General features: G+C 53.3%; 1 protein-coding gene across 5 annotated transcripts; it reads left to right on the plus strand.

Annotated features, from left to right (window-relative positions):
* Nucleotides 1-899: 899 nt before the first annotated feature.
* Nucleotides 900-24,798, plus strand: IP6K3 (inositol hexakisphosphate kinase 3). 5 transcript variants are annotated; one of them, XM_078000287.1, is made up of 7 exons: nucleotides 1,025-1,172; nucleotides 8,384-8,511; nucleotides 11,922-12,298; nucleotides 18,137-18,350; nucleotides 19,527-19,702; nucleotides 20,815-20,990; nucleotides 23,269-24,798. In XM_078000287.1, the coding sequence occupies exons 3-7, from the start codon at nucleotides 12,100-12,102 to the stop codon at nucleotides 23,734-23,736; spliced, it is 1,233 nt and encodes a 410-aa protein (XP_077856413.1). In that variant the 5' UTR covers nucleotides 1,025-1,172; nucleotides 8,384-8,511; nucleotides 11,922-12,099; the 3' UTR covers nucleotides 23,737-24,798. The 5 variants fall into 5 exon arrangements, with proteins under 5 accessions (XP_014991604.3, XP_077856413.1, XP_077856411.1 ...); XM_015136118.3 differs by lacking the exon at nucleotides 8,384-8,511 and having other exon boundaries at nucleotides 900-1,172; XM_078000285.1 differs by lacking the exons at nucleotides 1,025-1,172; nucleotides 8,384-8,511 and adding an exon at nucleotides 1,268-1,350.
* Nucleotides 24,799-25,182: the final 384 nt, after the last annotated feature.

A 25,182-nucleotide genomic window follows, 5' to 3' on the forward strand; every position in this document is an offset into this window, starting at 1 on the left:
CTTCCCCACACTGCCCCCTCTCCCAACCAGGCTAGGACTTTCCTGGAGGACAGCATCTGTCTGCTCACCTTTGAGAGTTTTAGACACAAGCCTGAGCCGACTCTTCCTGGCATAAAGCACCTAAATTCCTCCCAGAGGCTGAGGACAGAGGGTGGTGAGGCCACCTTGTCCCTACCCCATCTCTCCCCAGTCCCACTCCCTATAGCTTCCACCTCCCTGCCCCTCCTCCTGCCTGTCTCTGGGCCTCTGCACAGCCTCTCCTGTAGCTACAGCCCCTTCTCACCACCCTCCCCACTCAACCAAATGACCCTGTTTCTCCTTCAGCTCTCAGCCAGTCAGCTCCTCCAGGACGCCCTCCTCACTCTCTGCAAAGTCCTCTACCCTCTATTCTCTCACCAGACACTTAGCCTGAAGTTGCCCTCTGACTTGCTAAGCCCCCAACTGCAATCCCCTGACACTGGGGGTGCTTGGTCAGCCCTAGCATAGGGCCTCAAAAAATGCTTGTTGATGGACTGATTGTCCTCAGTCTAACTGACTGTTGCCTGAACGTCTTGATTGTCCTCAGTCTAACTGACTGTTGCCTGAACGTCTTGCCGCCTGACTTTCCTTCTCTCTAGCAGCCACAGCTTAGGGTAAGCTGCAGTGAGGTTCCTGCAGAGAGGATGGGGCAAGAAGCCCAGCAGAAAGGAGAGCATGAACCCCCAACCCGAGACTCACCCCTTTTCTTTCAAATTAGGAATCAAAAAATAACCAGGGCCTTGCGGTGATCGGCCCTCGGTGCCCAGGTCCTGACATCCATGCAGGCAGCTCAGCTGAACTCTCCCCTGCCTTAGACCACTCCTCCTTTCCTCCTCCCCTCTTCTCTCTCCTCTTCTTTGTCCCCTCCCTTCCAGCCCCTCTGGCCCTGCCCCAGAGCAGCAGAACACCCAGCTGACAGCTGGACATGCCAGTCCCCACCAGCCCTTCCCCAGAGGGTCAGGTGACCCTTCCCTCCCCAGGTCACGTCAGCCCGGCCCTCCCGGACAGACCTCGCGCACCAGGGCTCTGGTGGACAGTGAATGCTCCACGCTGGGATGGGCTGTTGCCTGATGCCTGTACATGGTGGGCACTGAGAGACAAGATTCCTGGGCCCTGCCTTCCACACACTCCCTACCATCTCAGAGGAAGCTCTGGTGAGTGCCGCCTTGTGGGCAGGGACGGGCAGGGCCAGCCTTGCTGAGCCTTTGACGGGGCCTGACTGAGGGGAGAGAGGGTCTTGTGTCCACAGGGCCTGTCTATACCCTGGGGTCTCATCTCCATTCCAGGCTGGTCAGGAGTCTGCCCCACGGAGGTGCCAGCGTCTTCGTGGAGGTCTGTCCATCTGTGTGTGGCGGGGGTGGGGTAGAGTGTTGGGACAGGTCAGTGCGTATAGGAATTCTGGCATCTGCTCCTCTTTCATCCCTCTCCCTTCTCCCAGGGGAATTCCACCCCTCCCCTTCCAGGGGTGCCTGGAGTCCTCTCACTTCAGGGTGGACTGGGACTGCAGAGGAAGCTGGGGGGAGGGGCAAGTACAGGGGGCTGCGTTAACCCTTAACAGAGGCAGGTGTCCAAGAAACGTGGGCAGCAGCATCTCCTGGGCCCAGGAACGGCATGTCCTAGCCCAGCAGCCCCAGCTTTCCACGGGAGGGGGCAGGAGGCTGGCACAAGGTTGGATGACGTCAACGTCTACAGCAGCTGCCTGGGGCCTGGGGCAGGGTGGTGGCAGACCATGGGATGGGGGTCATGGGGGTCGGAGGCATGTCTCCACTAAGCGGTGGTCCCTGATGCCCTGGGCAGTGGTGGAGTCTTGGCCCCCACCCATGACTCTTCTAGGCACCCTAGTGAACCTGAGAACTGAGCTTGCCTTGGGGGCCTTGGGGTCCCTGGGGGCCTTAAACCCCCCATGCCAGGCCTCTTCCCCAGAAATTCTGATCCCATGGGGAGGGACTCAGGCTTCTACACTTTTTAAAAGCTACCCATTTATTTTTTATCCTTTTATTACGAAAAACTTCAAGCATACAGAAAAAAATAGAGGGAATGATCTCATGAACACCCGTACATCCCGCGCCTGATTTCAGCAGCGGCCCGAGTTTTGTCGTATTTGTTTCATCAAATACGCTACAGCTAGAGTGTCCTGACATCACAGCATGCCTCTCCCCCGTCACAGAGTCCCTCAGTACGTCCTCACATAACCCACTGTCCACTCACAAATGAGCAACTACCCATGAGTGTCTGCGTCCTGTCCGCGGTCTCCTTTCCCCAGCTGGCCCCAAATGTCTGTTAGTGTTTTGTTAGAAGAGGATCCAGTCAAAAGGCACTGGGTCAGCAGGTCTCTTAAATCTCTTTCAATTAGGAAGAGCCTCTGCCAACCTCCCGACCACCCACCATGGGTGATTTTTCCCCACCACTTTGCCTTGCTGAATCGAAGGGGTGGGGGGTGTCCCAAAGGAGGGTAAGAACATGGCAGAGTCAGACAGCTCTCAGTACAGATAGGGAAGCTGAGGCCCAGAGAGGCAGGCACAGGGAGCCTGAGGCAGAACCAGGTCTCCTGTCCCCTCCTGGGCCACTTCCCTGCATCCCTGCCCCTCAGTGCTCCTGTGGCCTCTGGGGCCCTCCCCGTCTTCGCCCTGCTGCTTCTGGGGGTCACAGGCCAGGCCAAGCCCACCCCCTGGACAGCAGCATCTCCTGCTTTCTCCTGCCCTCCACAGAGCACTGAATAAATCCTTCCCAGGCAGAAACCCTGATGGTTGCTATCTTATTCACCAGCAGCCACAGGGAACAGCAATAAACTTTATGAGCATCAGGTCCTTCAGGGAAGGAAGCCTGCGCACTGGCTGGGGAGGTGAGGGGTGGGAGCGGGAGCAGGAGGGGCGTGCTTGCCCGCGGGCTGCAGTTGCAATGAGTTACCTCAATACTAGTTACTGCAACTCATCCAGGGCTGGGAGGCCCAGCTGGCAGCTGAGAGGGCTCACCCACCCACTAGGGTGCCACAGCCTGGGTGGGATGGACAAATGGGGTGGAGATTGCTGGAGATCCCGTCCTGCTCTGCCCAGATGGGCTCTCAAGTGTCCCACCGCCCCCAGCCCATTCCCACCCCCTCCCCCTCAGCCCCTGACCCTGGTTAAGCAGCGGAAGGGGAGGGCAAGAGGAGATGTTGTTATAGAACGTTATGGGGAGAATCCAACCTCAATGATGGCTTCTGAGCTTTTCAAAAACCCCCTGCCTGGTGGAGGCAGAACTTCAGCTGCCGTTGGGGCTCTCTGGGACAGGTCTGGGCAAAGCCAGGCAAACCTAGGGCAGTTCCAAGAATGTGTCCCCCAGTCGCTGGGCGAGGAGGTGGGTGCTGGCTTTAGTTTTCTGTTAATCCCTCTCAGGCATTTGGAGCCTCAGCGTGTGTGCCGCTGCCCTCTGCTGGGGAAAGACCTTGCCTGCATTCTCCCTCAGCCACACACTCCCAAACACGCACAAGCATTCACACGCACTCACACAAACATGCAAACACACACACGCACACACACTCCGTCCCATTATTGTGTTTTGACCTTAAAGAGCTGTTCCATCTTGCAACCATAAAACCGCCATGCTAACCGCTGGCAACACCTTGCGTCTGTGGCTCATAGGCCTCTTGCACAAGACAGGTGGTGGCTGGTCATATTACTTAGAGGAAGGCGGCAGGTGTGGGGCAGGGTGTTGGAGGCTGGGAAATGTGTAGGCAGGTCTGGGTGTTTGGCAACATCCAAGATCCTGGGTGCAGCTTCAAGAGGCAAAGTCCAGAGGAGAAAAGCATGCCTGGGAGGGGCTGTCAGAGCAGTTGCTAACCATGGCTGAGGAGCTGCGTGTCCAGGGGTCAGGATCTATTAGGGGACCAAGAGGGAGAAGCCCTCGCAGCCTCTGCCTTCCCAGAGCAGCCCTTCCAGTGGCACTCGACTTCGTGAGTCATCTTTCCCCCATATTTCTCCCACCTTGACAGCAAGATCAGAACATTGTTGGTGCTGCTAAGTACATTTGTCAGTGGCTGAAGGGCTTCTAAACTAATAATCGCTGTATTAAAATCGTATTTGGTCCTCAAGCTGGAGAAACATTGTGAGATTTTAAATGTTAAGAAAAAAGAAGAAAAAGAACCCCTCTCAAAGGATAAAATCAGCCCCGAAATAAGTTTCTATGACTGAGGAATATGAAGTATTGTTCTGTGATTCTAGAAATCAAGCCTTCCCCGGGAAACAGATGCTCTCCTAAGCCACATATTTCAGCCATGGCTGGGAAAGTGATGTGTGAAGTCCCCCAGCACCAGGTATTGATCCCACCGAGCCGGGGAGCCACACGGACGGAGGGCGCACCATCCTACAGCCCTTGAGTCATTTTTAGAATGGATTTTAAAACTCCATTTTTCCCCCTGGAAAATAAGCTTGTACCTTCCAACCTGGATGGCCCCAAATGATGCACGACCCCTCAGCCATGTGAGAAACTCCAAATTTCTCCTGCCCATTACAACCTAAGCGGTTTTAAATGGTTTTTGGGTCCTCTCATCTCTAATAGATTAAAAAATGCTCCCTTGGGCATCGCGAAGACATTGACTGGTACTTGTACCAAACCTCTGGCTCCGAGAGGCCTGTGAAATGTAAGTTAGAGCTTCAGAGGTGAGAGGGCAGGCCATAAACCATGCTGCTTTGCCGCCTGCCACATTTTATATTATAGTTTTCTTTTGCTACAAGCTGTTTCTTAATTATCTTCTACCCAGAAAGCCCTCTCTCCACCACATGGCTAAGATTTATCGGGACGTGGTCCCAAAGGCTTCAGCACCCTGATGATCTCAGGAGACCACCTCCCTGCACTGAGCTAGGGCCCAGGCCAACATCTCCTCTGGTTGGCCAGGCTAGGCTCACTCTCCGTCCCCCTCCATTGCCGGCTGCCTCTGCAGGCGCCCTGGTGCTGCAGCACTGGCAAGGCCAGCCCAGCACTCCCGCATCCTCCTCCTCCACACAACCCTCCCCTCCAGCCATCGCCTCCCACCCTGTCCTTGACCTTCCCTATTGCTCCTTGTACACACGCTCCCCGAAGCAGGCCCTCCCCCAAGCTCCCCAAGGCTGAGCCAACATCTCCCCTCCTCCTGGACTCCTTCTCAGACCCCTCAAACCACCCTGATCTCAGCCAGGAGCAATACCTCTCCTAACCTCTTCTCTAGGACCCATTTGTCAACATAGTTTTTTCCCTACCAGTCCCTATGCAATCCTCATTACACTCTTAGGATCTGTTGATTGAGAAAAAGAGATGATGACAAAAACTACCAGGAATTCAATAATGCCTTTAAATGAATTTGTATTTTGTTAATTACCAACACATTTACATACATTTGAGAATTATCGTGCCTCTAGGGGATTACTTTCCTACTCTGCAGACTGTGGTGGTGAGGATTTGGGTAAGGTCTTGGTGGGCCCCCGGGTGACAGCCCTCACCCAGGGCCCTAAGAATCCACACTGCTAAGCACTTCGTTAGGCACTGCCACCAGCAGCAGGATGCCCCTGGGTGTGCGCTCTTGCTGCCCAGCCAGGTGCAGCTTCTGAAAGTCTCCCTATCCTGACACAGGTTACTGAGACAAACGGCATAAAGAGGGCCCCAGACATCACCCTGGCCCTAAGAGCCTGAGTTGGGTCTCTGAGACTCTCAGAGACAGCCAGAGCAACTCAGCAGCCACTCCCCATCCAAGGGGACTGCACATGGTCAGAATGGGCATCGACTTTAGAATGAGAAAGACTCGTCACGGCCGAGTCCCAGGACTAGTGCCTGCTAGCTGTGGACCCCAGGAAAATTCTGCAACCATTCAGACCCTCAGTGTCGCCATCTGAAAATTCTCATCTGGAGAAACAGAGGTGTGACTGTAAAGCCAGGGGTCCAGAATTGACCCTTAGGAGTGGCAATGACATAGGATATGTTTGTGCAAGGAACAATTTGAGTAGCTGACTCAAGTGAAGTTGCTTTCTTTTCTTTTCTTTTTTTTTTTTTTGAGATGGAGTCTCGCTCTGTTGCCCAGGCTGGAGTGCAATGGCATGATCTTGGCTCACAGCAACCTCTACCTCCTGGATTCAAGCAATTCCCCTGCCTCAGCCTCCCGAGTAGCTGGGATTACAGGCACGTGCTACTGGCTACGTGCACTGGCTACTTTTAAAAATATTTTTAGTAGAGACAGGGTTTCACCACGTTGGCTAGGCTAGTCTCGAACTCCTGGCTTCAAGTGATTCACCTGCCTTGGCCTCCCATAGCACTGGGATTACAGGCGTGAACCACTGCGCCAGGTGAAGTGAAGTTGTTTTCAACTTAAGAGCTCCACACTGGGTGCCTGGCTGTGAGTCAGTGCATCAGGCAGGATGAACTAGGTCCTGCTGCATAACAAGCTACCCCCAAATCTCAGTGACTTCACAGAGTGAAGATTTATTTCCATAATGCTATATATCCAGTATGTACAGTCACTTAGGGACCCTGCTGACAGAGGCCACACCTCAGCATGTGCTTCCAAGATCACCATGGCCAGGGAAAGAGAATAGGGGGAATATCTCTTGAAGTTCCCGCCCAGAAGTAACACATGGCACCCATCCACATGATGCTGGAGAAAGCAAATCACGTGGGCCACGCTTACCTTCAAAGCTGCAATCATACCATGTTCCCACAGGGAAAAACAGAATGTTGTGAACAGCCCTGACAATGGCCACAGTCAGCCAGTCTGTTTTCGGATATAAGAAGCCAACAGGCTTTGAAAAGATATAGTCCATGACTAATCTATTCCTATTTTGAACCCCTACAAGTTTGATTTGTGGTTTCGTCTGCCACCTTCCCTAAAATGGGAGTGTGAGTCCTAAAAGAGATGCATCTTCTGTAATGTTAATGAACTCAGATTTAGCATGTGGAAAGTGCTTACAACATACAAAGACTCTCCGGAAATAAAACTGTGCCGACGGGTTGTGACAAGTTATGATGCCCTTCTCCGCCTCAGGTTGATGGGTGGCATCTGTCATTGTGTCTGGCATCAGCGAGGTCTTGGGGTCTTAGAATCACTGGTATTGTCATCTGTCTCCACTCTGGAAGCCAAACCCACTCACGGCCCTGCTATCAGTGACCCTCTTTTCAGACTGGGGAGTGTCTCACGGGCTAGCACAGGCTGGCTGTCACTCAGGCCCCGTGGGGCTGCGGAGCAGGGTCTGTACTGGCAAAGACAGCCCAGGGCCTCATTTAACAACCAGTTTGGTGGCTGTGCCCCATCAGCAGAAATTAGCCCTTGAGTCTCCTGGAGTGAGGCCCAGCGTTACTTCATTCAGGACATGATGCAATGACAGGGCAGGAGGACACAGAGACCTGGGGCCATCTGTCCACTTCCTGGTGGTGGCAGGGGGATGGGCAACCTTTAAGTTGAGCTCTTCTGGCTAGGGGCATCTCACCCTCTTGCCTGCCTCATTCTTACTCTCCCTATGCCCCCCCAAGGAGCCCTAGGGAAGGATGCTGGGCAAGGGGTCTGAGCTGCAGGGATGTGGGAGGAGATGTGGGCTGGAGAGAAGGACAACTGTCTCCCTTCAAAGCACTAAAGAGAGCCAAGGATATTTGGCAGCAGGCGCCTCACCTGCCATCCAGCACCCAAGCTGACTCATGGGAGTTAGTCCTGAGAATAACCCAGGCAGTGACAGACCCCGCGTGGTGGCAATGCTTGGAAGAAAGACTCCACGAAGGAGTGTCTGCGCTTTGTCATCAGAGCATCACGACAAGGCTGTGGCAGAGGGCCACAAGCCAAGCCTCAGAGTGCTTCCCTGGTTCATCTCAGGCCTCAGCAAGCTCCAGGGGTGCCTGGAGTAGACCCTGGGCTTCTGACCCTTGCCCAAGGCTCTTAGGAAACAGAACAGGCCCAGGGCGCTGTGGCAGAAGTGCCTGCATGTGGCAAAAGGAAGGTCTGAGGTGAGAAAGGTCCTGCCAACTTGAATGATTTAATTGGGACTTGCCCGTGAGGAATGGGAAAAACAGGAGCCTCCCCCAGCTCAATCCCACAGAGCTGGAGGCCACACACAAAGGCAGAAACAGATAAAGAACCCTAGTCTTCCTTGGGACTCTGAGGTCAGCATCAGTGCCAAGGGGAGGCCACAGACTGCCTTCCCGAGCAGCGGTGAAACCGACCCTGCCCAGCCCCAGCTGAAGCTCCAGGGGCAGATGCCACTGCTCCTCCTGTCTCCTTCTGCCCCTTCCCACCAACCTGTGTCAGAATTGCAGACCACACAGCTCAGGAGCAGGAGGCCCTGCAGATGTCACCTAATCTACATCCTAGGCTGGCCCTCAAGAGAAAGGGCCTCAGTTTCCCCAGCCACCAAGTCCAGGTTTTTTTTTTTCACAGGCTGGCTACCTGGTAGACAATCGCTGCCAATCCGTCCAGGTCCAGGGCAGGGGAGTTTGCACTGCTGTGCCACAGGCTGTGCGGAAGGCCCAGGGGTCTTCCCTGCTCACACTGCGCTCTCTGAGGAGGTACAGCCAGGACTCCTGAGAACGTCTGAGATCAGAGGGGAAGATTGCAGCAGGAACCAGTTCCCTGCTGGGAATGACAGCGCCTCTCGGGTCTCAGTGACACCCCCAGCCAGGAGGCTGTGGGAAGGTCGATACCAACCCCTGCTCTAGGTGGGCTCCCGCCTGATCCCTTCTGGTGGTTTCTGCAGAGGTGGGAGAGAGATGTGCTCCCCTCTCCAGCCCACCCACTCCTAGCACATGAACTGAATGTCATCAAGTGGGATGGGAGACAGGCCAGGGGGTAGACCAGGCCTGGGAGACAGGAAAACCTGTCCCAGCACCACCAGTGACTTACAGGTGACTTTGGCCAAGTCCCGGCCTCCTTGTGGCTCAATTTCCTGAAGTTTGAAGTATATAAACAACAACCCTCAGCCCTCTGCAGTGTGGCCGGGGAGCACACTCTGGGGCTACCATGCCTGGGTTCAAATCCCTGCTCTTCCCATATTAGCCAGGTGCAGATAGGGAAGCTACTTAACCTCTCTGTGCCTGTTTCCTCATCAGTAAAACGGGGCTGGTAACACGAATTGCCTCACAGGGTTACTATGGGTTGTAAGGCTTAAATGGGTTACTCTACACAAAGCACTAGAATGTGGCCACGGCAAGCGCCATATGCATGTAAACATTTATTGCCATTATTTCCTTGCCACAGCTTGCCACGGTGACGTCCATGTCCTTAGAGCTCTTTGGGGAGGTGAGCCGGGGAAGACAAGGGGCGTGGACTTCCCAGTGCAGCAGCAGGAGGACCAGGTGTGATGTGGCTGGGAAGAGGCTGTGGAGCTGGGCTGGTATCCGCTGAGGCCAGGCCTGGCTAGTGAGGGGCCAGCCCTGGGGATACAAGTGTGTGGGGCGGGAGCCTTGCTCCTTCCAGGAGTGGCTATAAATGAACTTTACAGACTACCTGTCCCTGTAGTCACCAGAAGTACCTCTGCCTGGGGACAGGTCAGCTGGCAAAGGCCGACATGCCAGCAAGCCCAGCGAGAGGGGAGGCATCAGGCTGCCTTAGCTTCTCTGCTCTACTCCTTCTTGCCTTCTCCAAATTGCAAGTAGGACTGGGTTTACAGGCAACTGGCATATCCTTCCCATAACCAAAGGGTTAGCAAACTGAAGTTATCAGCTTTTTTGTGGGCCAATTTTCCTCTGTGTCCAGATACCTATCACCAGCTTCTTTTCTCAGGTCCTGAAACAGCTTCCTGATGGGGCTCACCTCTGCGCCACACTAGAGCAGAGCTGAAGAATGCCTAGGCTGGAGTCTCAGGCCCAGCCCCTTCACCATCAGACCTCCATCCTCCCACCCCAGCAGCCCCAGTTCTCCCAGTCACTCCAGCCACACAGCCAGTCACAGAAGCCTCACCCCTCATCCTACATACCAGCCTGAAGCCACACTCCTTCTCCCTCCTATAGCGGCACTTTTGGCCTGTAGGGCAGTAGCCAGTGGAAGAGGCCCAGTGTTAGGGAATGAACAGGCTGTGTTGAGGTTTTCAATGCCCGAGTGAGGTAGAAGTCCAGGCGGCTGGCAGGAGCCTCTCTGAGCCAGAGGCCTGGACAAATTGATGGGCACTGCTGTGCATGAATCCAGCCGGCTGTGCCTGTGGCCTGGACTGAAGGTCAATTAGAGGGTTAATCTTGCCCAGCACTGCCCAGCCTGGTGGCATCCATGACCGGGAGTCCAGCAGAGGGAGAGAGTATTAATAACTTGGTGGCGACGGGCACTGCTGTGGGAATGTGCTCTCAGGACAGGACGAACAGGGCTGGAAAAGCCTCCCCTTGCAGTGTCTCCTTGGCACTCTCCTGAGACAAAGTCAGGACGTCTTTAGGGGCTGTGTTTCCAACCCAGAGCGCCAGCTTTTGCCTGAGACCCATAGGCCCACCCTCAGGGAGGGTAAGAGGAGGGGGAGGAGGAGGAGGGGGCCGGGCCTAGAGAAGAGCAGGCCCCGGCTTTACTTCCCACTCTCTTGGCCAGCCGCAACCCTGCGCATGGTACTGTAGGCCTCACTGTCCTCATTTGCAAAGTGGCCTGCCTGTCCTACAACCCAGAGCTGTGAGGAAAATAGGACCAGCATGGCAATAATGCTAGAAATAATGATCACATATATTGAATGCTTTGCTCTGGGTACTGGGCTGTCCTTTCCATGGGCCTTATCTCAACTATGTCCCTAACTCCATGAGGTGGGTATCATTATTATCCTGTTCTACAGAGGGAGAAGGAGAAACTGAGGCCCAGAAAGGTTCAGTAACTTGTCCGAGGTCCCACAGCAATTATGTCACGGTGCCACGATGTAAATCAATGATGCACACCCATGCTGTACAAAAATAAAGCACTCCTGGCCAGGTGTGATGGCTCACACCTGTGATCCCAGCACTTTGGGAGGCCGAGGAGGGCGGATCACCTGAGGTCAGGAGTTCGAGACCAGCCTGGCCAACATGGTGAAACCCTGTCTCTACTAAAAAATACAAAAATTAGCCGGATGTGGTGGTGGTCGCCTGTAATCCCAGCTGCTCGGGAGGCTGAGGCAGGAGAATCGCTTGAACCCGGGAGGCAAAAGTTGCAGTGAGCTGAGATCACACCACTGCACTCCAGCCTGGGTGACAGAATGAGATTCTGTCTCTAAATAAATAAATAAAGCAAGCAAGCAAGCACTCCTGTACCCGTAATCCCCTGCAAGACAGTGAGAGCCCCAGTAGCAGTGGTTCAGCTTGCTTCTTGTTGGGCCTGGGATGAGTGTTCCCAGATGAAGGCAGGCAACATGACAGGTGAAGTTAAGATACTGTCTCTGCACCCTAGAAGCTTAGCATGTTGCTTGAATTTTTTTAATGTTTTAATATTTAAATTCAAAACGTACAAAACATTATTTAAAGTCTCTGGCTGGGCCCAGTGGCTCATGCCCGTAATCCTAGCACTTGGGAGGCCAAAGTGGGTGGATCACTTGAGCTCAGGAGTTTGAGACCAGCCTGGGCAACATGGTGAGACTCCATTTCTACAAAAAGTATAAAATTAGTTGGGCATGCTGGCACACACCTGTAGTCCCAGCTACTTGGAGGCTGAGGAGGGAGGATCACTTGAGCCCAGGAGGTCAAGGCTGCAGTGAGCCAAGATCATGCCACTGCATTCCAGCCTGGGCGACAGAGCAAGACCTCCTCTTAGATAAATAAATAAAGTCTCCTTCTCATCCCTGCTCCATGGAGGCAACCACTGTAACCGGTTTCTCATGACAGATTATTCCAGAAGTAATTGATGGATATTCACAGTCTTGTTTAAGGTACCAGTGAGGAACCTGTTCTGGGGTCGAGGCTGTGTGGGCTCTTCTAAGCACTGCCCTGCCCCAGCCACCACCTCCCTCATCTAACTTCCACCTTCCTCCCCTGCTTTCCAGAGGCCCCGCTGAGAACCCACAGACAGGAGGACAACTATGCTATGACAGCAGTAAAGGCCAAGAAGGAGAAAGTTGAGGACCGCTGACAGCCCGTGTGCTGTTGGGAGCTGCCCGTTCTACTTCACACCTTCCTCTAGCAAACTGTGCAGGGACCCCACCACCACCACCGTGTGTCACCATGGTTGTGCAAAACAGCGCAGACGCCGGGGACATGAGGGCAGGCGTGCAGCTGGAGCCCTTCCTGCACCAGGTTGGGGGGCACATGAGCGTGATGAAGTATGACGAGCATACAGTGTGCAAGCCCCTCATCTCCCGGGAGCAGAGGTTCTATGAATCCCTGCCGCTGGCCATGAAGCAATTCACCCCACAGTACAAAGGTGAGTGCCTGGGCAGCCAGGCCACGTCTGGGTGCCGCCACATGGAGGCCAGCTCATCCAATGCACCCACTGCATCCTCCTGTGCCGTGGGTGTGTATAAGGGTTGCCATGGAGACGCACCCCTCTCCCAGTGGGGCTGGCCTTCGCTGTCCTAGTTTCTCTGCACTCTTCAAGCCTCCAGGTCTAGAGTGTAATGCCGTTTGGCTTCCTTATAAATTAGCTCAAGCCACCAGGCTTCAAGGGATGGAGAAAATAAAACAACACCCATGTCCCACCTGGTCTCCAAGGGGGCATTCTGGTCTGTGCCTTCCGGGTGCCATAGCCAGCCATCTGATGCTGGCTGTAAACACAGGGCAAAGTGGGGCCTCCTTAACCTCCCTCTGAAAGCCAAGGAGGATGGCAGGACCCTCAGGCCTGGGACAGGGCTTAGGGATGCTGGGATGTGGCTTGCTTGGGAAGCCAGAACTGCCGCCCTCACCCAGGAAGAGGCAAAGCCAGGGATACGGGTTGCTGCTTGTGTGTAGCTGGGAAACTTCTGCATGGGGCAGCATGGATCTGAGCACAAGGTAGGTTCTGGGGAAAGAAAGTGGGTGGGGAGGGTGCTGCCTCCAGGCAGGGGTCAGGCTCCCCAGGACAGGGTGATTTGTCCACACCCAGCCTTCTGAAAGTGAGGCTTACAGGGCTCAGCCACACTCTGCCAGGTAGCCGGCCCCAGCAGTGAGGTGACTGCTCAGAGAAATAACCTCTTTAGAGGACTGTAGACCCCATGACTGCAAGCTGCTGCCCTCGTCAAACTGTTGATGGTGAAGGTGACAATAATATCCAAATAAGTCAATGAAAAACACATTTGCATTTCAATGATCAAGATAACTGGGAAGGATGGGGCCTGGTGTTTCTCAAGTGCAATCTGGCCTGGGAAACCAACTTCACCAGAATCCAGTGTGTATGTGCACAAAGGTGCACAGGTCCCCACGCCCCATGCCAGACATGTGAATCAGAATCCCTGGGTCTTGGGGTGAGGGTCAGGAATTCTCTCTCTTTTTTTTTTTAAATAGTTTCGGTCTTGTTGCCCAGGCTGGCGTGCAATGGCGCGATCTCGGCTCATTGCAACCTCCGCCTCCCAGGTTCAAGCAATTCTCTTGCCCCAGCCTTCGGAGTAGCTGGGATTACAGGCACCCGCCACCACACCCAGCTAATTTACGGGGTTTCTCCGTGTTGGTCAGGCTGGTCTCAAACTCCCAACCTCAGGTGATCCACCCACCTCAGCCTTCCAAAGTGTTGGGATTACAGGTGTGAGCCACTGTGCCCAGCCAGGAATTCCTATTTAGCATGGTCCAGACCTAATGCCGGTAGGGAGACCAGGGCCTGGAGCCTTGAGCATTGCTTCCAAGCACTGTTTCACACATGCCTGGACTTCAGCCAGCCTGCCACTCCTGAGAGTCTAAGACAAGACCGATCAGCGTCACACACGGAGAGACAGGGGAAGATGGTCCGTGGGCCACCTGTGTGGGCCTCCCTCTCCCTGAGGTCTTCCCAGCCCGCAGGCTGGTGTTGCCTGGCTGGTTGTGGGGTCACTTCCCATCTTGTCAGAGCACCCACTGGAATTAATGTCTGTTCCTTCAGAACTAAACTTAGCCCAGCAGAGGGGTGGCAGGATCGTGTGTGGGGCGGCCTCCTGCCAGCACCATTTCACGCTTGCTCCACACAGCTCTGGGGCTGAGATGGATGCCGGGCAGCCGCAGGCTAAGTGGGAGAGGCAGAGAGGTTGGCCTGGCCTTCAGGAGGTCGTCCTCACCCCCTCCTCTGCTCTGAGGTCTGGCTCCTAACTGTGGGCTCTTGGCCACATGGGCCTGCTCCACTCAGCTACACTGTTACTAAAGGAGTGAACTCGGGTGTCAGTGCTCAGGGGTCATCTAGCCCAAGGAAGGAGGGGGAGTGACTTGCCCAGGGTCATTCAGCGAGGGCCTCAGGTCAGGGGCACCTGAATCCCCATAAGGCTGCCACAAGGGTCTCCCTTTCCTCCGCTATAGGAACAGCCCTCACTGAGAGGGGCCATTTCTGAAGTGGCCACCACATGCCACAGAGTGCGTGTTCTCTCTTCTCACCACCCTGCACCATGATGGCATCAGGGAGGACGATGGGCAGGGACGCTACTCCAGAGGGCAGTCTCTTGGGTCAGAGCTCGCCCGGGACCTCTGCTGGGCTCTGCAGGCGTGACGGTGCCCTGGGGCTGACCCCCTCTCCTCCCAGGCTGCCGGTCAGCACTGGGCAATGAGGATGTACTCGTAGGTCCAGTTGGTTAACAGTTGACCCGGTTGACCCGATTCATATTACAGACGGCAGCAAGTAAATGCTCTCATAAACTTAAAAATAAATACATGATAGAATATTCACGGAGGCTCAGGAAGCTACTAGGCCAAACCAAAATTGCTGAGATGCTCTGGGCATGCCAGTTGTGGCAGTAAGCTCTCTCATCTGTCCAGCTGGCATGGTCTCGGGTTGAGATGCATGGGGAGGGCTGGGCAGGCCCTCCTGCCCAGGGCAGGCAACTGGAGACTGTTTGTAAGGGGGTTATCTGCTTGGGGTCCCCGACTTCAGAGGGAAGGGCTGCGCTGAGCCACAGAGGGGGGTGAGAGGGAAAGACAGACAAGAGCTGGAGACAGACACAGCCCGTCGGAGGCACGCAGAAAGACAGAGAGGCAGAGATGCAGAGCCTGGCTGTGTAACTCTGACAATATGAGAAATGGAAATGACTTTTGGATTTTATTGGTTTTGGGTTATTTGCACCTCTGCTCTCCTCCATTTACTCAGACACTCAGAACTGATGAGATCAGACAAAGGCTGGAGCCTGGAGAAGCAGGTGAAGGTCACGCTTCCTGTCCCTCCAGGAAGGCCTCCTGGGCCTGGGGCTCCCAAGACTATGGTTTCTGGCAGACCTGTCACCGTAGCCTCACATGTAGCAAGGCCAGGGGAGTGCTGGAGGGCAGCGTGAATTTTCCAAGACCCAAAAGGGCTCTGCACAGGACCGGCACACCAGGCTCCCCAGGCAGCTGGGAGGCCTCGGGGCTCCCCAGGACCTGCACAAGGCTGGCAGCTCTCCCCTCTTCTCACACCTGGAAGGATAGGCTCGGGACAGGCATTGGTTTGGCCTGGGCTCCCAGCTCTCAGTGCTGATGACCCTCCCCTCAGGGAGGAATCACAGCCTCTCTGTTCTCTCCTATGGAACAGAATGACCAGAACAAACATGACAGGGGACACAGCAGGAGTGTCCCTAATGCAAACTCAGGGTAAACATAGCGTGACAACACCAGACCCTCCGGAACAGCCTGTCCCTTCCTCCATCCCCACGTCTGGCATGGCCCTCCCAGAGATCCATCCCACACCGGCTGTGTGCCCTTGGGCAGGTTATCCCATCTCTCTGAGCCTCAGCGCCCACCATCAACACTCTTCCAGGCGTACTGTGACTTAGCAGTAGCAAGGGAAAAGCAGTAACATGCCACCCAGCAGGTGGAAGACAGGATGGCTGTGACGATCTGTGATTCCTTCCTCAACCTGCCATCAGCCCCTGTCTCATAAGCAGGACAGCGACAGTGGGCTTGGCCTAGGGGTGAACGCTAATGGCAGGTGAATGGTAAAATGCCAGGTTCGGGGACAGCATTATGGTTATCATCATGACGACTTCACAGGACACGGGAGCCTGGGATGGGGTGAGGAAAGGCAGCACCTTTTAGGAGATGGAGAGGACTGAATGTCACTCTCGGGCTGCAAAATTAGGGCACTGGGAATCTGAGATGACAGGACTGGCCCAGGGAGACCGCTGAGCTAGGCACAGGCAGCTCTGGAGAGCGACTTGCTGAATTATAGAGCAGCCCTGAAAATGAGTGTCCACGCTGACCAGCCCAGGAGGGCCCGGCAGCGATGCAAGCTGGGAGATCAGCTGCCTTCACGGCTGGCTCAGCAGAAATTGCCACTTACTCTGAGAAGGTGACCACGTGGCTGGGGGGAGAAATAAATACCTTGGAGGACATACAAACATGCAGCCTACCCTCTCTTGGTCAGGGCCTGGCAGAAAACAAAAGGCACACTCAAACGAGGTTAAATGAAGAAAACCTTAAAAAGGAACCGTTTGGCAGGGTGCAGTAGCTCACATCTGTAATCCCAGCACTTTGGGAGGCCAGGGCGGGTGGATCACAAAGTCAGGAGTTCGAGGCCAGCCTAGCCAAGATGGTGAAACCCCACCTCCACTAAAAATACAAAAATTAGCCAGGCGTGGTGGCTGGTGCCTGTAATCCCAGCAACTCAGGAGGCTGAGGCAGGAGAATGGTGTGAACCCAGGAGACGGAGGTTGCAGTGAGCCGAGATCGCGCCACCGCACTCTAGCATGGGTGATAGAGCAAGACTCCGTCTCAAAAAAAAAAAAAAAAAAGGAACTGTTTGCAGAAATATATGCAGGATTCAGGGGAACAACCAGGGACTGGGGGGACCCAGAGACCATCAACACTGGAAAGCTGTCACCACCCCAGGCCAGGAGGGCCACAGAGAAACACAGCAGGGTATGAACACAGTGAAGAGGGGTGGGAACCAGTGGAATAAACACCCAACCTTTCTCCTCCCACCCTCCCATCTCCTGCCAGTGCCCCCCACTGGCAAATCCACTGGGAAACTGGAGGGCAAGGGAGCCACTGGTATACTCCATCAGGTCACTCCTTCAGCATATAGCAGGACAGAGGGGTGCGGAGTGTGCTGGTGACGGCAGGCGCAGAGAGGATGAGCGCATCAGCTGCAGGAGAGAGGACACGTATTCTCACCTCTGCTTCTCCCAAAACCACAAGGGTGGCCATCTCCTTGGCTACTACCAAGACTCTGGCGAGGCCAGGCACCACCGGAAGCCAAACTCCACGGAGGAAGGCCTGGGCTCTGTCACCACCAGAGGGAGGACACTAAAGGGTGGCCGCAGAGCTGCTAATGTGCCTGCCACAGCTAATTACCCAAGCCTGGCCAATGCCCAGGAGGATGCCCCTTAGTGTGTAGGGTAAAGGTATTTCAGACACTCTTCACTTTCACAACCAGTGTTTTTTTGTGCCTCAATGACCAACACCGATGGTAGGAGGTTACACAGTTGGGGAAACCTCAAAAGGCTTGTTTCATCAAAGAACCATGTTCCACCAATAATCTTCATGTGCAGATACGTCTAACCAGAGGAAATGGCCGGCCATCAGCTCAAGGGCAGACAGACGGGGGGAGGGCGAGTGAAGGGGCGACGGGGAGCCCCGAGCCCTGGAAGGCTGTGAGAGGAAGGTTTCCTGGAAGAAGCAGGTCCGATAAAGATACATGGGAGGGAGATGTATCTGTAAAGATACCTCAGGAGGCAGAGGGCACAGAGGAGGGATAGGATGGGCCCAGCTTCCCTCACTGGCACTCTGAGGTGGGAGGCCGCTTCGCAGAGGACCAGCTCCAATGCCCCCAGGTCAGGCAGAGCTGGCTTGGCTGTGGCATGACTGGGAGGTACGACTGTGCACAGAGGAACTGGAATACGAGGACAAAATGTGCGGAGTTGACTTTGTTTAAAGCGCAAAGGGGCAGGGAAGTGCGATAAAGCAGAGGATGTGTCAAGATCAGCCCAAGGCTACTTTCTCCAAGCTCTGGGGCTCATTCTGGGACAGCGAAACCAGGCAAAACCAGGCCAGTCCCAGAGCTCTTCCTTGAGAGAGGAGCTGGGGAACGGGGGAGGTGGACCTGGACCATTAAGCTAAATTCCCAACCTGTCATCGCTCCTGCATATCCGCATGGTGGCCCTCTCACCTGGCTCCTCCCCTCCCCTTCCCTGTGTGTTTGCAGGCACCATCACAGTGCACCTCTGGAAAGACAGCACAGGCCATCTCAGCTTGGTTGCCAACCCAGTGAAGGAGAGCCGGGAGCCCTTCAAGGTCTCCACAGAGTCGGCGGCAATGGCCATCTGGCAGACGCTCCAGCAGACCACCGGCAGCAGTGGCAGCGCCTGCGCCCTTGCCCAGTGGCCGCACGCCCAGCTGGCACGCTCACCCAAGGAGAGGTGAGGCCACTGGGCAGGATGACAGAAACCCTGTCCCTCGGCAGGGACCGGCACTGCTCCCACCTGTGCCCAAGGCCAACCACTCCCCATTAGGGCTGGTGCTGAGAAAATGAGAAATTCAGATGAATGCTCTGTCTAGAATAACCAATGTGACCAAAGAAAGGAATGGATTTTCTTTATGCCACTCCTAGAAGGGAGGATTGTGATGCATTTTATCTCAGAAGTTGAAGCACAGGCAGAGTTCTCTACTGAGTAGGTATCCGGTACATATTTGTTTAATTAAATACCTGTTTCACTGAGACCATGAAGTGTCTCTGGGGAGGAAATGTACAGAACAGAAACCCTAGAATAGTGTATGTAGAGGAAAAGTGTGGCTAATTGCTCTCAGAAATCATCTCTTTCTCTAGCAGTTGGAAGGGGCCAGAAGGGAGGTCAATGTCGTGCTCAGAGGGTCCCTGGAGATGCAGGAGGCTCAGGTGCCTGAGATCCCTACCAAAAGCTTTGACAATGTCAGCTGACCTTTCTCAGGTGAAAAGGCTCCCCGGGGCTTTTTAAAACATTTATGGGAAACAAAAGGGAGCTAATACAATGAAAATGCCTCCCTTCCCAAGGAGTGCCACAGATCTCATTAAGCCTCTGGGCTTGGAGTCAGGAAACAGGTGCATTATCTCCATTTCACAGATGGCCACTCCAAGATGCCCAGAGGGCAGGAGGAAAGGACCTGCCACTGTCCGCACTCCCCGCAGCCCCCACCCCACTCCGTGCCCTTCTGAGGTCTCAGGGAGGTGACGGCCTGCCTGCTGGATTATCAGAGTCCAACCCCAGGCTTGTGATTCCGGTTAGGGCCACTGCCCCCTTAGTGTGTCGCCTCAATAGTAAGACCATTAATAATCCAGGTCACTTGCAAGTGAGTTCAAATCACCTCAGTCCTCTGAGGGGGCAACATGTCCTAGTAAGTTCTCCAGGGTTTGGAGAAGCCACTTGAGGGCTGCAGTGTGGTGAAATCTGGCCCCAGGACCTGAGTTGGGCAGGGAGGGTGCCTCAGCCTGATGAGGGCCACCCTGGAGAGCAGCTGGGACCACCCTGTCAGAGCCCATCTCAAAGAGCCCAGTCAGCCCCAGGCAGCAGCGCTCTCAGACCTCTGCTCTGACTGTCCTGTGCTCCCCTCCGCCGCAGTCCGGCCAAGGCTCTCCTGAGGTCCGAGACCCACCTCAACGCTCCAGCCTCCTCGCTGGTGGAAGACACTAATGGGAACCAGGTGGAGAGGAAGAGCTTCAACCCATGGGGCCTGCACTGCCACCAGGCCCACCTGACCCGCCTGTGCTCCGAGTACCCAGAGAACAAGCGGCATCGTATCCTTGCCATCCCCCTCACGTGCAGTCCCAAGGGCGGGGGGATAGAGAGACACAGAGGGGCAGAGGTGAGTAGAGGAAACACACACAAACACGGGGCCAGCGAAGGGTGGGCAGGGAGAGACAGATGTGAGGGACAGCTGGAAGGCACAAGCCCTCAAACCCAGGTCCTAGAAGAAATCAGCTGCCTCCAAAAGAACAACTAGACAGTATGGGGAAGGCAGATGGAATTACACTGAGCGCAGTGCCCTCGGGGGGCCCTGGCTGTGTCTTTGCCACTTGGCAGTAAAGACAGGTTAGGATGGGAGTGTCTGTGGTCAGACAGGAATGATGAATGCCATATTGGGTGAGGGCAGCAGGGGGCTCAGAGAGCTGGATGAGTCCCCAGCCCCAACCTCCCTTCCATCCCTCCAAATTCTACCTGCAGGTGTCTTCCCATGGGGCCCACACAGTGAGAGGGAAGTGTGGCTCCTCCCTTAGGGGAGTGTCCATGGGGTGGACTATGGGATGAGGTAAGAGCCCCTCCCCTACTTTTTCAGGGAGAAAATTTAGGTTTGAAATGCCCCTTCGTTACTACTGCTGTGCTCCTTCCTGCAAATGGGTGGCTGGTTTCATAGTATTTACCAAGACACATCTGCAATCATAATCCCTAAGAAGCTTTTGCAGGATAATTACTCCACTGAAATTAATATTCCTGCAACTCATCTCCAAAGCTAACATCAACCCACTTCTCCCAAAAGGTATTGGTCCATTCAGCAGGACTGGAGGTTTTAGCCTTATGATTTTCTGCCGTAAAATGTAAATTGGGCATGGCCTGCCAGGGATTTCACGCTTGCATTTAAATTTCAACCTCAGAGCAAAATGGAAAAGGAAAAAAAGCTCACATACTCATAAACTCCCCCTAAATAAAATGGACTTATTAAAGCAGCCTGCAAAGCTAATACTTTGAATTCTTAATAGCAAGGATGAGCTTGTCTGTAAGGAAGGCAATGGGAGTGAAGAATGGTGCCTGGAATAGGGAATTTCCAGGCAGCTTCTGAGGCATGCAAACAGCCTGTGGCGGAACAGTTGCTCTGAAGTCCTCAGAGCCTTCCTTAACGTGGTGTGACTAGGGTTCTTGTTGCTGGAAAATGTAGTGTCACAGTACATGCATCCCTGTGTCCTGGATCTGAAGATGGGGACCCGGCAGCATGGCGATGACGCGTCCGAGGAGAAGAAGGCCCGCCACATGAGGAAGTGTGCGCAGAGCACCTCAGCCTGCCTGGGTGTGCGCATCTGCGGCATGCAGGTAGGTTGCATGGGGCCCGACGCTGCGGGGGAACATCCCAGCACGACCACGGTGGGGTAGGGATGTCTCCTATCCAGATGCCACTGCCCCCGGCAGAGCCCTTCACTTTGGAGGAGCCACAGAGGAGGCCAGGAGCCAGTCTTCCAATGAGGAAATGCATACCCTGGTCTATGACACACTTGGTCATTTCTTTTTCTTTCTTTTTTTCTTTTTCTTTTTTTTTTTTTTGAGACAGTCTTGCTCTGTCACCCAGGCTGGAGTGCAGTGGTGTGATCCGGCTCACTGCAACCTACGCCTTCCGGGTTCACGCCATTCTCCTGCCTCAGCCTCCCGAGTAGCTGGGACTACAGGTGCCCGCCACCACGCCCGGCTAATTTTTTGTAATTTTAGTAGAGACCGGGTTTCACCATGTTAGCCAGGATGGTCTCGATCTCCTGACCTTGTGATCCGCCCGCCTCTGCCTCCCAAAGTGCTGGGATTACAGGCATGAGCCACCACTTCAGCCCACACTGGATCTTTTCAAGAGTACCCTTCAGAATAGTGATGTCAAAAACCATCACATTTGAACGTGGTCTCACAATCTTTGGCAGCTGAAACTTTCCACAGTGACCATGTGGCTCCTGCTCATGGTGCAAGCGGACCTTTGATGGCAGTGTGTGAGGCTGGGCTGGGGGAAGAACTAAGAGAAAGGGCTTCTTGGTGCAACCCGTGGCTTCCTGAGTCCTCCTTCTCTTGAATGATAAAGCTGAATTCTCTCCTTCTTAGATGCTGTATGGCAGACAGCTCTTTGAATTTCTATTAGCCATTTCCCCTTCTTAATCCACCTTTTCTGCTGCTTTTTGTTACCAGTTCTGGTTAATAAAGTGGGAAGGTCATAACCTGCTAACCCTGCAAAGGAATGGTTATTTTCTGTAACTCAGACTCCACGCCTCCTTTTTTGGGCTCTGATGTGGCTTATGGCAGGGCCTGCGGGAGAACAGGAGAAAATAAACTTCCTCTACTTGCTCCCTCTTATAGTCTGTCTACTCAAAGCAAAACCAGACACCGATTTGACGGTAAACGTTATAGCTTTCCTTAATTGAAACTGCCACCCCTTGAAGCTGGAAGTTGAGTCTATAAATTTGTTGCACAGATGTCCTTTGGAAAGCCGGGAATGCAGTCCTCAAGAGAATGGAGTGTGATTTGTGGTGTAAATGGAATCTCTCTCTGGACCTCAAATCTTCTGAAATTGATCTGATTTATTTAGAAAGTGATGCCTGTCATGTATTTATGACGGCTAATTTAGCAGCCAATCTGCAGCCCTCCAAAGGCAACACCAAGTCTATCATATCTTTCTGATTTTTTTCAACACTGGTTTTCTATAAACATATCATGTAATCTGAGGGCAGGAATGACGTGAGAAACTGTCTTGGCCAGGCACAGGCTGCCCCTTCTAGGTGTGCCAGGCAGAGGGGTGCCAACCCCCCCTTCTGACCATGCCCACTGCTGGCCTTGGTTCAACCTCGGCTGCTGCCTGTGCCATCTGAATTAAACGGGGGTGGCTGCCACTGTCCCCCATCAGCATCTCTCTTCCATCTGCTCCCTTCTGGTGGCCAAGACACAATAGGGGAGGGGAGGAGAGATGGTGCCAAGGAGAGGAGCCACCAGCCCCATAGAGCTGCCATGAACCTCCCTCCTCTACCAGGCTCCCCTCAACTGCACTGGCTGCCTGGAAACTCTGTCCACACCTGACCTAGCCTATCTTTTTATCTTCAAACAATTCACCCCACTCTACCTCAAGAGGCATTATTGTTGCCTTGGAATCTGCAGAGAAAGGACTTTATAAACTTTGTTGAGGAAATTTTAATCTAGTTGGCTTTCCAAGGCCATTGGCTGTGATTTCAGATTCCTATTAAAGCTTTCTAGCTTGGGTTTGCTAATATTTGAATTGAAGAGGGCCAGAAGCCAAGGCTTAAATCACGATTTGGAGGTTGACATTGGAAATTCACAAGAAAGAAGATCCAAACGTTTTCCTCGTGGGTGGAGGGTCACCTCTGTAGGGTGAAGGATCTTTAGACCTTGGATTACTACTAAAGACTTGCACAGAAAGCATTTTAAAATGTAAAAGCTACCCTGGCACTTGACAGAAGATCATCTTCTGCTCATTTCAGTCACTCTTGCCCTACATCTCCTAAAAATCTGTTCATATGTTATCCTAGCTTGTGATGCTGCAACCATACCAGATGCGATTTGTTTAAATTTCCAATCTTCACATTTTCTTTCTTCTTTTTAATATAAGGTTTATCAAACAGACAAGAAGTACTTTCTCTGCAAAGACAAGTACTACGGAAGAAAACTCTCAGTGGAGGGGTTCAGACAAGCCCTCTATCAGTTCCTACATAATGGAAGCCACCTCCGGAGGGAGCTCCTGGAGCCCATCCTGCAGCAGCTCCGGGCCCTCCTCTCCGTCATTAGGAGCCAGAGTTCATACCGCTTCTACTCCAGCTCTCTCCTCATCATCTATGATGGGCAGGAACCGCCAGAAAGAGCCCCAGGCAGCCCACATCCTCAGGAGGCTCCCCAGGCAGCCCATGGCAGCTCTCCCAGTGGTCTCACCAAGGTTGACGTCCGCATGATTGACTTTGCTCATACCACGTACAAGGGCTCCTGGAATGAGCACACCACCTACGATGGACCAGACCCTGGCTATATTTTTGGCCTGGAAAACCTCATTAGGATCCTGCAGGATATCCAAGAGGGAGAATGAAACTTCCTGGGCTTCTCTGGATTTTTCTGGGCTATAGATCTCAAAAAGGGACCTGTTGGTTGCTAGGGTAGTCCAGACACCCCTTAGATATCTTCATAATAGTCCTATCTACCGTCAAAAACCATCTCTATATACGGCAGACTATGTTAACAGCTGCTGAACAAATCAGCTCTGGAGGTGATTCCACATCCCCTGGCATCATGCTCTAATGCTGCTCATTGGAGAACGGATAGCCAGGAAAAAGTGGCACCTTCTGGAGTACAATGGAGGGGGCAGCCCAAGTTAGAGGCCACCATTGCTGTGACATTCTGGAATATTTGCATCTAAAAATGTTTACTCGTTGCCATGCTGCAGTCCGCGCCAGCTGTGAGGCAGAAAACTTGACTTGAAGCAGCCTTGAAGAGTGAGTTCATGAGTTCATGGTTTTTCTCTTTGTACGGGCTGCCTGCTCCAAGGGCAGGCAGAGCTCATGAATGCCTCTTACCTTCCTAAGCAGAGTTTTAGGTGAGACAGGATGAAGCAGAACAGATCTGCCCATCTTACCTGCTCTGCACCCAGCTTCCAAGTGGACAGAGCCAAGCCCGGGCATGAGCTCTGGCAAAGCAAGGCCCCAGATTCTCCATTTTTGCCTGTGGAAAGGAGGGTCCCTTTACAGACTTTTTTTCCTTTTTTTTTTCCCCCAAAATCTCTTAAAATGAGGAATCTCTTAGCAGACTTTGGAGTTCCCCATTCTGCCACATTCTGACCATGAGACGCGGCTTGCAGTGGGGGTGAACGCACATAGGAAGGGACCACTGATGCCCAGCTCTACTCTCTGCTTTCTATTTATTTATTTTGGGGGTGGGTTGGGGAGTCAGAAGAACCTGGAGGACTGAGGAAACCAGGGGCAATGTTTACAAGACTGGTGGACAAGTGTAAATATGGAATAAGAACAAACAGTTCTAATTAATTCCTTCTTCTGCAGTACGGAAACCTATTACAATGCCCTTGAGTCAAGCACTGAGATATGTTACCCAATTAGGGAAATACATTTGTTAATAAAATTGCTGAGGTCACCAGTGATTATTGGTGTGCCTTATTACCCTTTCCATTTGTTTATTCTGATCACACTGTATGATAGTTCCAATTTATGAGCGACTAGCGTATACCACAAGAACAGTTCACTGATTTCCTACAATCCTTCAGGGAACTCGGGTGGAAATGGTGGCTAATAAAATATTTGCATGTATCTGCAAGGCAGGCACCAGACCTGAGAAGTAACTGGTCCTTTTATTTGAATCTCATACAATGCACAATTAAGTAATTTTTTATTTTCATGGATAATTACTATTCACACTCCAAAATCCACACTAATAAAAAGAAAGAATGGACCGGATAATTAAAAAAAAAAACTTTTGTTTAATTTTAGGACATACTCTATGGGTTTCTAAGCAGGTTAACTTCCCA

Source organism: Macaca mulatta, chromosome 4, assembly GCF_049350105.2.
Source record: "Macaca mulatta isolate MMU2019108-1 chromosome 4, T2T-MMU8v2.0, whole genome shotgun sequence".
Taxonomy (NCBI): domain Eukaryota; kingdom Metazoa; phylum Chordata; class Mammalia; order Primates; family Cercopithecidae; genus Macaca; species Macaca mulatta.

Coding starts and splice junctions, on each gene's coding strand:
- IP6K3 (XM_015136118.3), top strand. CDS start 12,100: ATGGTTGTGCAAAACAGCGCAGACGCCGGGGACATGAGGGCAGGCGTG. Junction 18,351..19,526: donor GCACGCTCACCCAAGGAGAG/GTGAGGCCACTG, acceptor CCTCCGCCGCAG/TCCGGCCAAGGCTCTCCTGA. Junction 20,991..23,268: donor TGCGCATCTGCGGCATGCAG/GTAGGTTGCATG, acceptor TTTTAATATAAG/GTTTATCAAACAGACAAGAA.